The sequence below is a fragment of the Cyprinodon variegatus genome, unplaced genomic scaffold, assembly GCF_000732505.1.
Source record: "Cyprinodon variegatus isolate N-32 unplaced genomic scaffold, C_variegatus-1.0 Scaffold315, whole genome shotgun sequence".
Taxonomy (NCBI): domain Eukaryota; kingdom Metazoa; phylum Chordata; class Actinopteri; order Cyprinodontiformes; family Cyprinodontidae; genus Cyprinodon; species Cyprinodon variegatus.
Genome location: NW_015150768.1, coordinates 722,308 through 735,523, shown reverse-complemented (window position 1 = coordinate 735,523; position 13,216 = coordinate 722,308). Strand labels below are relative to the sequence as shown.

The following is a 13,216-nucleotide window of genomic DNA, read 5'->3' as shown; positions in this document are numbered from 1 at the left end:
AAAAAAAAAAGAAAAAAATGTTCTGGCTAAAAGCGAAAAATTCACACCATATTTATCCTTAAATATTGTTAATGACTGATATTTGTTTAAAGGGGGAGCAAGGACTACCTGGTCCTACAGGCCCAGATGGACCACCTGGACCTATGGTAAGTAAAAGGAGCAGCTTTGCTATTTGCTTTCAAATATGCTGAATGGACTGATCTAAAGGAGTTTTGTTCCTCCCACAGGGCCCCCCTGGTTTACCTGGTTTGAAAGGAGACAGTGGTGTTAAAGGAGAGAAAGTAAATACTTCCAGTACCATTAAAGTCACCTAAATAATTTAGAGAACAGGCATAACATTAAAACTAATGACCTTGTTCAATAACTGATGAGTTTCATTAGCCTTTGGTTGTCAATTTAACATTCTTAGTAGTCACTTTGCCTGCAAGATAAATTCTCAAGGTATTTGTCCGAGCACAAACACATGAGAATCAATCTTGTACGATTGTGGCTCACATTGTTCCAGACCAATAGTTTTTGAATTGATGTGTTATTGACATGCTGCTCTCTGTCCCCAGGGTCATCCAGGTCTCATTGGTCTCATTGGACCTCCAGGCGAACAAGGAGAAAAGGGTGACAGAGGTCTGCCTGGCCCTCCAGGAACTCCTGGTCCCAAAGGAGATAATGTGAGCAATACAGCCAACACAACTAGAACCATTAGCTCTATCTCTAAGAGATTTGAACCAATTTAGCAGCCAGATGTTCATATCTGAAGTCTGGCAATTGACATATTTTCCTTTATCCATTAGGGTATTGCTGGTCCTACAGGTCCTCTTGGTCCAGTTGGACCTCCCGGCTTACCTGTAAGTCTATCTTCTTTACATTAGTCTATTAAAAACTACTGTCCTGTCTTGGCAGATATTGATTTCCGGATATTCTTTGTGTTTTTAGGGTCCTCCAGGTCCCAAAGGAGCCAAAGGATCATCTGTGAGTGATTAAGAATCAGGATTAGACTGGAAACAATAAAAAGTATACACCAAGGATGATCATTGTTTTTATTTTTTTTGTCTTAGGGCCAAACAGGTCCAAAAGGAGAAACTGGAACCCCGGGTCCTCCTGGCCCTCCTGTGAGTAAATAACTAAGATCATCAGTTCTTGTCAGTGTTTACAGCTATCTTCTTAGTGTTTCAACAGCTTGTCCATCTGTCTACAACAGGGTCCTCCTGGTGACGTCATCCACCCACTCCCCATTCAAACTTCCATGAAGGGGAGAACACGTAGGAACATCGACGCTAGCCAGATGATGGACGACGCCGCCATGGACGCCAACTACAAAGACTACGATGATGGCATGGAGGAGATCTTTGGGTCACTGAACTCTCTGAAGTTGGAGATCGAGCAGATGAAGCATCCGCTGGGCACACAGAACAACCCAGCTCGTACCTGCAAGGACCTCCAGCTGTGCCACCCTGATTTCCCTGATGGTTTGTCTCATCTTCTGTATTTATTCACAAAGCCCTTCTGCTCCTGCCATTTTTATATCCTGCTTCCGGCATAAATGAATGGGGTATTGAGCTCTGTTAATGATAGCGAAATCTGAAAACTTGCCATATGTGGCGTTTCAATTTTCGCTTCCCTTTAGTGAGTCATGCCCAAAACAGTTTTTGAAGGCATTGAAATTGATTTTAAATTAACGTGTTCTTTTCCAGCCCCCGTGTAGATCTTAATTATAAGCCGAGAAGGATATTCCTTCATCTAAATTAGGTGTAAAAGATCTAAAACATGCTCACTATTCTCAACAGACCTGATGTAGACATGACTTGTTAGGGTCCTAGATTTCTGATGGCGGCAGCCTATGTTAAACACTTACACCCAATATTTGAGTCTCTCAATCATCTATTTTAACAGGAAGGTAAATATAAATGCAAAAACCTCTGTTCATGCTAATCCCCTAGTATAAAACAAAAAATAAATGGAAACAATTTCCCTTTATTATTACTCAACTATATCATAACATTGGATTATTAGAATGAACAGAACTTTTAACTTCATTGCTTTTATTTAATGGGGTATAAATGTTTAAAATAGAAAATATGTAGCAAAATCTCCATTAGTGGCACCTCTAACAGTTCCTAAAATACAGATCATCTAGTAATAAGCCATTTTGTAATAAGGTTTTGGTTTTTATTATTCAAGTGTCCACTAACTATTGGAAAATATTTTTTATTCATTATCCTAATCGGGATAAAATCTTTGCTGTGGTCAGACTTGGGTTTAAATTGATCATTTTTAATTGTATCTCCTATTTGGTGCAACCTCTTAAAAATATGGTTAGAATAAGTACTTCTGGTATTTAAGACCACATGTTCTACATTTGGTTCCATGAGACTATCAATCTATCAATTAATTTTGATATTTCTGAAGTAAAAAACAAATTTCTTATTTGGTATAATATTGTATTTGCCAGTAATGATTGGCCTGCAGGATTAACTTTTTCTACCGTCAATACCCACAGCAGCAATCTGTATTTGCCAAGATGCTTACGTTGAGTTTTTGTGGTACTTTGATAAAGGAAGTAACCAATGAATGTGGATTAAGCATCACTGGTAGCTCTATGTAGTATTTCCATATAGCATTGCAGAAACATCTGCTTTTCTGATATCATGAAAACCTAAATGCTGTTATTGTGTTTAGCAGTGGAATGGCACTATTTTGCATAACTTGTGTCAAGGCTAAGTCCTTCTCTCTACCTAAGCATTGATCAATTTTATGACTAAAGAAGTGTGTGTGTCTGTTGCTTACCTTACAGTTTGGCAGATACCTTGGAAAAAAGACAGCGTTAGATTTTTTTAAAATCATCTTTTTGTAACTTTTTAAGTCTTTGTTCTTGAATATACACCATAAGATATTCTGATTAGATTTCAATTCTGCAGTACCTCTCCCTAGTGTCATGATCTTTTAATCGATAATCAATGACTCCCTGTGTCCCAGGCGTATAAAGTGGCCAGTTTCACTCTCTTGAAAATAGGAAAGAGAAGTGATTATGCAATTTTAGTAAAGCATGAGTACATCCATTTTTTATAAGTCAGGAAATTGCAAAATGGAATGGCAAATTGAAGGTTCTGCAATAGTTACTAATGATCTTTGAGTATTCAGACTTGGTCCAATTTATCTTTATACCCAAAGCTTCATTTAAGCCAAAGGGATTATAAACAAAACTCTCTAGTTTTATTTTCACCTTCACTTGTCATTAGGGATTTATTGTGTAAAAATACAGATACACTTGATATCAAGATGTGATTCACAGATATACCATATACTTAATAAAAACTGAATAAAAAATGGCAGGTATCACATACTTTACACCTTCTACTAAATGCTCTGCTTGTCCTCTAATTGTCTTCCACTGTTCTTTGTGTCGGCAGGTGAATACTGGATTGATCCGAACCAGGGCTGCTCGCGGGACTCCTTCAAGGTCTACTGCAACTTCACAGCGGGTGGAGAGAGTTGTATTTTCCCGGATAAAAAGTCTGAAGGGGTACGTCTGGCTGCGTGCACGCAAGGAACTGATACACAGGAGAAAATGCAGCACGCACAGAGGTTAAAGAAGAAAACATTCAGTTTGCGATCAGGATTCAGAGCGAAATAATGTTTGCAGAGCTCCGCAGATAAGGAAAAATGGTTAAATTTCCCCTTACATGCTTTGCGTATGTTATAAATATCCTAAACACCTTGAGAATTCCAACTGGTGTAGCCGTATAATTAGCCTCTGTTCAATTGCCTACTGTGATGTGCCTAGAAGAGGTGGGGAATGAATCATCAGTTAGATTTTACAAACACCAGACAACATTCTCACCAACTTACCCAAAGTATTTGTATTTATATGAGTGCTACTTTGACATGGAGCAGAGAGAACTGCTTCATATGAAAGCAGTGGCAGGTGACAGACACAGCGAGAACACTTTCTGCTTCATTATGCATGAGTGTGTGGAAGAGAGGAGTGAAGCAGAGTGGAGGAACACTGCCTCTGACAACTTGAGGGTTGTGTAGTAGCACAAGTGCTACAGCCATTTTAATGATCCCACTCATCAAGCCTCAGAGGGGTAGGGGGGTTTGCTTAAGCCCGGAATAATGAAGCAGACTTTTTATAGCCTCCCCGTTGATGGGCTTCTCTCTCGTTTGTGTCTGAGGAAGAGAGAATAACCCCCCTACTAGTTTTGGCACTGATGCTAAAAACCTTCCCACATGTTATTAAAAGATCGCTAACTTATACTGTCCAGATGGTGTGTAAAAAAAAAAAGAAAAAAAGCACAGCACAAGAGATGCTGTGAGGAAGGAAGTCGAAGCTCTGCTCAGTCCCCTCTGAAAACGGGAGAAGGTTGCCCTTCAAAGCAGCGGGGGTTTAATGTATGTCTTCTTTCGCAATCATTTATCCTTCATTAACACATTAGGCGGCTGCTGACAGTTTCATATCAAACCTTGCTCGCTAATTATAGAGAAATCTATCATTGTCATGGCTGAGATGGTTTAGAGCTGTGGCCTGTTGGCCCCGTCACAGATTTAAAGGGCAGACCAACATTACAGCCTGGTGGCAAACACGAGCCGCAGGGAGGAAAGCAGCGAGGCAGTGCCTGGATAAAGTATTCATATCCCTTGAACTTTTACATGGAAACGAGTTTAATAGGACTTTATGTCACATAATTGAGAAATTTAAAGCAAAAGTGCATTAGAAACCTGGAGAGTAGTTGTATCCATCCCCCATTACTCTGATACTGTACCTGTAAGTCTGTGGAAAGCAAATGTCTCTTTAGTAAATACTATGTCAATTATTCTTATTATACGTAAAGCCTTTCTGTAAAGGCCAAAAATAAACATTAGAGAGCAAACAAAGAAACACCCTAGGTTTTTTTCTAAAATTATATTATTTTAAAAATAGCATTGGGCCGTAAAACTTTGAGCATCTTACGCTTTACACAATCACCGAGAGCTGTAGAGATGAGTATTTCAGTAGGGATACTGAGGGATGATAGGGAAATGCATAGACCTAAATATTGGCAATCATGAAAGAAGACCTATTGGAAGCTGCAAACGAATGTAGGCTGGATTGGAGGTTTATCTTTCAGCAGGGCAGTGGCTCTCATCTTACAGCCAGAGTAACAATGGAATAGTAAAGATCAAAGTACATTGTTGAGTTACATTAAACTTAGAATCTATGACTAGATTTGTAAGATTTCAGATGTAAATGCAACGAAACATATTAACAAACTCAAGCTATTCCATCTTTTATAAATGTTAAGGGGGATTAACACTTAGAGTGATCACTGGTATTGTGCCAGAGGACCACCAGGCTGCACAACACAAATAAAAGCATAAGCATTTAAAAAAATATTACATGCAGGCAATCGTTTATTATCACTGTGTACTTATGAATATTTCAGCAGCAATTAGCTGCCAAGTGCAGTTTGTAAAGTAGCAGAAACCTGCTGCTTAAGTCCAGTAAGGCTACTTGATCTGAGTTTCAGATCTGTAGGAATGATCAGAGGAGAAGCAAAGGAGAAAGAAGATGAGTTGAAGGGGGGCGGGTGAGATTTCTGTCAAATCAGTTTCCTTTCTTTAACACAACCTTTCTTCCCCCCTCCTCTGCCTTTTTTTTTGTTGATCCCTGCCCCCAGGCTAAACTCACATCCTGGGTAAAGGAGACTCCCGGTTCCTGGTTCAGTGAATTCAAACGTGGTAAACTGGTAAGCCTGACTTTTAAGTCCCTTTCCCTTCCCTGAACACTTGTTATATTTTACAGAGCAAAATGGCAAAATGGCCCAAAGACTCGCCAGGCACTTGGTATAGTCGTTACAAGAGAGGTTCGCTGGTAAGTGGCTCTGCCTGCGGTTCCAGAGTCCCGGCTTTGGCCTGGACTCTGCATGGTTGGTTCTGGTTCTGCACTGTGAAGTATGTATCAAGCCTGGCACTTTCTTGTAGATTCATAATTCAATAAGATGCATGAGCTACATAAGCTACATTCTCCTTCAGTCCAGCATTGAGAAAGAAATGGAGGAAAGGTTTGTGGAAAGAAGGATAACTTGATTTAAATTGGAGTTTCATCAATTTCCAGATCTGTTATCCAGTCCATTATACCTCTTCTCCATGAAAAGAGCTTTTCTTAAGTAACTCAGTGCCTTGACATTATGACAATTACACCCCATGTCCACCCTTCTGATTCCTTTCTTAAAAAAGTAGAGCATTTATACCCAAACATATCTATATCCCTCTTTGCTGCTGCTGCTATCAGCTGATCCTACATTCCTACCCTGATATTATAGCTCCAGGTCAATTCAGTCATGGCACTTAGTTACTACCCACAAGCTTCTGGGTCCTCGGTCTGTTGGCTTGTGATGATCAAGAGGTAATGTTTCTCCTGAGACGTATACACGGTGTACGGGGCAGAGAGTGAATGGGGATCAGCCAAGCTGTTCCTGAATATGAACCACAGTGCTGATATTCAGAAGCCTGCATTGAAGAGCAAAGTCTTGGATTCAATGTAATATTCATCATCTGGAAAATAAAACTGGAAAAAAAGCTATTGGTATATTGGTAACTATTGGTATAACCAGACTTTATTTCCAAACCTAATCCCTTCTAAGTCCACCCCTCTATCTATTTAGCAAATAAGGCCCTGTGAATTTTAGATTCCTTAATTTTAAAAAGTACTGGACTTTATTTTTTGAATATCAGCACTGTGGTCGTGTTATATGCATGCGCATGCAAGTGTTGGCTCCTGTGCAAACAAAAACAAGTCGAGTAAGTCAAACATCAAGAATTGGACCGCTTGCTGCTCTAGCTGCATGCATACATTCAGCATGCGCTCTGCACTCAGTAAGTCCTGTTTGTCTGTAAGGCGAAGTGGATCTAATGGATTCCTGATGGTTGGTATGCAGATTGTCATTTAAGGCCATTGAAATAAAATGGATCAACTGGGATTGGTTCCAGATGTATCTAATAAGTCTGGATAATGAAGCCCTATAATCGTCTTAAATGGATGTAGCCCATGCAAGCATGAAAGTAGGGAGGGTGGATTCCGAGTTAATTACAAGGTATTAAGCATGTAATTAACACCCTAGTTTTTTTTTCCAATTTTAAAAATATGCTTATGTGGGTTTTAGATACTACACATATATTCAGCTAAAGTGTCTAAGTCTGCTTTAGAAGTTCCACATTGAATTTTAAATTGAATCATAGCTTTACAGCATGAAGTTGCAGCGTAGTCCTGCATCAGTTATCCTTTTGTAGTGATTTAATACACATACATTATCAAAAATGCACATATGTCATTCAGGAATCAGGCTGGTGTTAAAAAAAAATCACTACTTTTATTAAAGCCCAAAGCTTGTAATTAATCTACAAAGTAAACACACTTTATTATTTAGTGCAAGAACAGATTGAAAGAATCATCGTTTTTTGCAGCTTGCATCGATACTCATATAAGCTCTGATTTAATAAGAAAAAATGAACAGTTTTATGCAGAAAAATTGAAAACTTAAACAAGCAAAACCCATTTTAAATTAAGGTATAAAGCTGGCATCAACTGAACTAGGACCCTAGGATTTAGCCTTTCTGTGCATACATATTTAATTGTGAAAACTATAATAAGCAGTCAGTATCTCAGCTGTAGTGAAAATTCTTCTGAACAACCTAAGTGTTAAAAAATTTATTTAAAAAAAAGCCCAGATCCACAGGATATCTGATCTGTTCAAACAACTCCAATTATTTCTGCATTAGCCTGTTATTTAAAATCATGACTTTAATTATTTCCACTGAACAATTTTGTCACTAATCTTATTAATTATGCTGTGTTACAAGCGACACTGCAGTACAGCTAATGTTGTTAAAACAGAGATAAACAATTTAGAAATTACCCTATTTCTTTATGATCTATAGCTTTTATTGTTTTACTGAAAATAATGTTTACTTAATATATTTTTATGAAAGGTTTTTGCATTTTTTTTGTCTTATAAAAAAAGAGAGAGATCAATTTGTGTCAAAGTTTCAATGTTTCAGATTCACTAAAGCTGAAATCGATTCCAAGTGAGAAAGCAAAAAGTTTGTGACCCAAGCTGACCTAAAAACAACTTAATGATAGCCAAAATAAAAACTAAAATGATGATCAATTTGATGTACAATCACATTTAAGTCAATTTGGGGATTTTCCACCATTTACAGCGCCACGTTTAAAGCTCAAGATTTTACCCTTGTTTGTTAGCAGCTGAGTGAAACATAAAAATAGGAAAGGTAAAGCACCTAAACTGTTAAAATATCAGATTTGCATCATTATAACACTACCTTAGTGGGTCTTAGCTTGCCGGGAGCTTCTTATGAAATAACCTTGGATAGTAGTTAAGCAAAATTTTAAGTCGGTTAATGAGACACTTAAAGCTTTCCTCACGTTTAAATTTTTCCCCTGAATCCATAAACACTATCTCTCAGTTTTGTAATGCTGTTGCAATGTTAATCTCTCCATGTGGTGTTAATAAATCTGATTCTAAATTGTTTTTTTAACTTAAGCTGCTGGTATAGATGACAGATCGGCTGACTACAATTGGAAAGCGTTTAATAAAAGCAGAACTCATCGTTTAGAACAGTTGTGAATAAACTACTGTGGGGATGTTTAGGAATCTGCTTGCACCTATATGGAGATAAATAATATGTGGATAAAGTGTGTCCAATATTTCACAGAAAGTACGACGCATGGAAACTGGGTGTTCAAACAATAACTAAAGGAAATGTTTATAATGTTGTAATGGCTTGGCGTATTACGGTTATTTTAAAGAAGTGAATCTAGCATTGTCAGCTGGATCTGCTTTTGTGGAAAATCCCTGGCATCCAGTCTATAGAGGTTTCTGAAACATAGCAAAAGCTGCAGCCAACAACTGTGTCTAAAATAGTCTTTAAACTTATTTCACACGGGAACTTCTAAGGTTTCTCCACTAACTCTTTCTTTAGAAATTATTTTGTTGAAACCCTGTTTATTCAAAAGTATCATTATAGTTTGCCTAATTTGCTTTACTCTCACTAAGAGGACAACAGTCTCAGAACTTTGAATCTAATGCAAAGTTTTTGAGGTTTGAAGATTCATAAAAAAAATTAAAATAAAGTTTGATGGCTGGAGTCTCTGTAAGGTGGAAAACATCCTCATCTTAGCCTGACTGTTCAGATAAAATTTGTTTTTTTTCCAGATTGATGCATCGCCAGTCTGTAAAAATGAAGAGATCTGCTCTTTCTTTTTTATTCTTCCTCCCAAACCTGTTCTTATTCCTGGTGGTTCAGGCATCAAATCTATAATGGTGACAAGTGATAAAAAAGGACAAAAAAAAAATCCAAACTGATCTATATTTCGTATTTGTCACTGTTGCCATTTCCACCACCTAAAGTTGGACAGGCTATGACATCAATCCAGGTTTGAAACTGTGTCTAAACTACAGCAGAACAGGAGGTGAAAATACAATGCTGATATTATTAGGGACTGCGTTGTGGTGAGTGAAGGGCAAACTGAAAGGGCGACATACCCTCAGCAGACTAAAACCAGCCTGATACCTTTAAAATCACAGAATTATATACAGTTTATATATGATTGCTTAGATTATTTACTGATAACTAATTCAATTCAGAGTTCAGTATATTTTCCATCTCCCCCCTAAAAAGAGAAACAGTAAAAGCAATTTCAGTATTAACAAATGAAATAGAATAATTAGGTAACATGTCCAAGTTACATTAGACTGAGGTGTATTGGCTTGTTTTCATATATTTGTGTCTCCTGGAAATATGTTGTTTCTCCCATCGTTCACCTTCTTTTCTTCCCATCTTGTTTTTAAAGTGGAATCCTGGTTTTCAATTTTGTGTTCTTACTTTCACCCCAGCTCTCTTACGTGGATGCTGAGGGAAATCCCATCGGTGTGGTCCAGATGACCTTCCTGCGCCTCCTGAGCGCCGCAGCCCGGCAGAACATGACGTACAACTGCTACCACTCCGTGGCGTGGCACGACCAGCAGCAGGACAACTATGACAAGGCCATCCGCTTCCTGGGATCCAACGACGAGGAGATGTCGTATGACAACAACCCCTACATCCGCGCTGTGGTGGATGGATGTGCGGTGAGTTGGTGACCTTGAGTTTGTAGTTTTTTCAGACGAACACAGTCAGTGAGCTTTGATTTTCTTTTGAAGTGGCTCAGTCAGTTAGATCCTTGAAACAGCGTGTGATGTTTTGAGTCTTCCGTTTGTTTTTTCTCTGGCATTAATTCCCCCCCTCCCGCTATGCTGCTCTCCTCCTTTTACAGCTGAAAAAGAGCTACGAAAAGACTGTACTTGAGATCAACACTCCGAAGGTGGAGCAGGTACCTTTTGTGGACATCATGTTTAACGATTTCGGCGGTTCCACACAGAAGTTTGGATTTGAAGTGGGGCCCGTCTGTTTCATCGGCTGAGACCTTTCACCAAGCAAATGGAGGACAAAAAAAAAAAAAACACAACCTACTTTTGTTTTTCAAAACGAAGATAAACAATTTAAAAAGTAATAGGACAATGCTATTTGTAAAAAAAACTGTTTCCATAAAGCAACAAGAGTTCAAACATAATTATGACAGGATTACAGCGAAAAATCTAAAGGAATTGAGAAAATAACCTTGAAACCCCACTGTGCCTTCTTTATCATGTGCAAGTTTTGAAACTGGAGTCTGCCTCCTTCCTCCTACACACAAACTAATGGCCCACCCCCATTCTTCACGTTTGATTTTGATCCTTTGGTCTGAAAGAAACAACGAAGGCGACCCTGAGAGCTGCAACCGTTCCAGATGGTAGCAGTATTTACCACGGACAAATTCTGATTCGTTTTTTTATCATGCTCCCCACCCATCCCTCCTGGCTCTCCTTTATCTCCCTGCCTTTTTCCACCTCGCTGTTCTTGGTTTTGTTTTCTTGTTTGTGCATAATTGTCTCCCCATTCTCTTTGGAATGGGCCTTATATATTTATATACATATAAATATATATAAGTGATTTTTTTTTTCTTATGTTTGTAAGTACATTCTGTATATTTTTCCTGGTAATGTTTATTGCTTCTGGCTTCAAAACATGCATGTGACTGTACTAATCATGAGGTCGTCCAACAAGAAACGTCTTAAATCTTAGAAACGCATCCAACCCGAGGATATTTGAATTGTTAAATGAAAAAAAAAAACAACAAAAATAATAATTTGGAATTCTGTCTTTGTGGAGCACACTTTTATTTTCTTTTGTAATTTAAGAACAGATCAGAAATAAAAGATGAAAACACGGTCTGTGATATAAAGTACAATACATTCCTCATTTTGTACCTTTATGAACAAAAGCCCTCTCTGGTGGAAGTGTAATTAAGTTAATAAACTGCTTCTGTACTTTTTGCTGAAATATTCATCTTACTGTGCAGTGGAAGGTAATGAAAAAAAGAAAAAAAATCAAAACCTAGGTGCTATTTTCTCTCCTCTGTGGTGCTATGTATTTTTTTTTTTTCTGGTTTGTGTTGTTTGAATAAAAGAAAAAAACTTGTGGCGACAATACTTGCAACGCTGGGCAGCGCCCCCTCCCTCCCCCCCTGCTGACTCGGTTTACGAGATGGATCTCTGCTGCAGCCGCTTCCCTCCGTTAAGGATTCTGAATGGCATTTCTCGGTGTCGCCACCCACTCAATGGAATGCACAGATCAGATTAGTCTACCTGTGACAGATGTTAGAAAGACAAGAGGGAAAGATCTTGAAAAAAATCCATATCGCCCCCCCCAACACATTGGGCTGGTGGAGTTGGCAAAATGGACATGTTGCAACAGCTCTAAAGGGATATATTGCACCCTGACCAAATAAATATTTAGCTTTAAGAAACTTTTATGTTTGAGAAACAACTTGAATAAGTCACCAAATTAGCCTTTCTAGTAAATGTTGCTCATGCAGGGATGGTTTTCCTCATGTCATAATGCTTTTTTTTTTTAACTATGCACTCTCTATGCTTATGACCACTAGTATCTACCACAGAAGTTTTACAGCTTTTTATACATAGGTTTGTTTTATTTTCCGTTTTATTTTATTTTTTTTTTAAATCTATATGTGACTTGAAGCCTTTCCTTTAGGACGACTCAGTATGCTTGTAGATCTTTGGCTCTATTCTTCATGGTGCGGCAGCACATCTACATTAATCACTTTGCTCTCAATGAACCGGAGAAAAAATTTAAGAAAAAAAAAACAGAAAAAAAAATGCAACTTTTATTTTATAAATTTCCAGATTTCGCATTGATGCTGCCTTTGCTTTGTTTTACTTTGTAGATTTCCATTTGTAGTGTCTGGTATTTGTTTTAACAGTTTTTTTTTTAAATAAAAACAGAAAAAAAGAACCTGTGTTTAAGGGTGAAGAGGATAGAGTATCATATGTTTTTTTTTTTTTATGTCAATAAATTCAAGTTTACTGTGGCCATCCACTCCTGTATCTCTTTTGAAGCATTAAAACCTATCTGTACGCATGAAACTGTAAAGTTTTTTTCCTTGTGTTACAAGTTTGTTTGAGCCACGTGATCTCCACTCGGCGCTCCGTTTCATCAGGATACATCCGTTTTCTGGTGCCACCGACGGGACAAGAAAGTTCATGTCCGAGTGTGAAGTGGAGAAAAAAAAAATGATGAACTTGTAACTCTTACCAAAGCCAATGTCCATATGTAGTATATTTATTGTAATATTTAAAATAAATGATAAATGATACCATAGTGAAAGTCTAAGAGGCCCACTCTTTACATGCACACAGGAAAGCACATTTTCTTTGACATTATAATCCTCTTTGATGGTGCTTTTCACAATAACCTCAAATGCAGTCATCAAAAACTGTTGTTTTTTCTTTGCTTGTTATCTGATGGCTGTGTGTAACATTAGCTGTAATTCCGTATATGACTGATTGGGCACCTGTACAGTCATAAAGGTTCTTACAGGTGTTTTTCAGTATGCAATAACACAATTTATAGTTCCACAGAATAAATGCAAGAAGGAAGAACTCCAACTACATCTTGTGATTCCTCCATCCTGCTCAATGGGCTCTTCCAGCTTCCCCTCCTCTAGGTCCCCTCGACCCAACACTCCAACCCCAAAGTCAGTCAGTTTTGCAAGGTTTTACAAAAAGTTAATAAAATTCCTATAATGTGACCTATAAAAACACTAATAACTGAAAAGAACGTTTTT

The 13,216-nt window shown here is 38.0% G+C and overlaps 1 protein-coding gene across 1 annotated transcript in view; it reads left to right on the top strand.

Moving 5' to 3' along the window:
* LOC107090900 (collagen alpha-1(V) chain-like) overlaps nt 1-12,236 on the top strand; it is a 101,021-nt gene extending 88,785 nt beyond the window's left edge. The window contains exons 51-61 of the mRNA XM_015384526.1: nt 66-146; nt 228-281; nt 558-665; nt 789-842; nt 931-966; nt 1,053-1,106; nt 1,196-1,463; nt 3,405-3,517; nt 5,777-5,845; nt 9,888-10,121; nt 10,307-12,236. Of these exons, the coding sequence (XP_015240012.1) occupies nt 66-146; nt 228-281; nt 558-665; nt 789-842; nt 931-966; nt 1,053-1,106; nt 1,196-1,463; nt 3,405-3,517; nt 5,777-5,845; nt 9,888-10,121; nt 10,307-10,453 (1,218 nt within the window). The 3' untranslated portion in view covers nt 10,454-12,236. The remainder of the gene's footprint in view (nt 1-65; nt 147-227; nt 282-557; nt 666-788; nt 843-930; nt 967-1,052; nt 1,107-1,195; nt 1,464-3,404; nt 3,518-5,776; nt 5,846-9,887; nt 10,122-10,306) is intronic.
* Nucleotides 12,237-13,216: the final 980 nt, after the last annotated feature.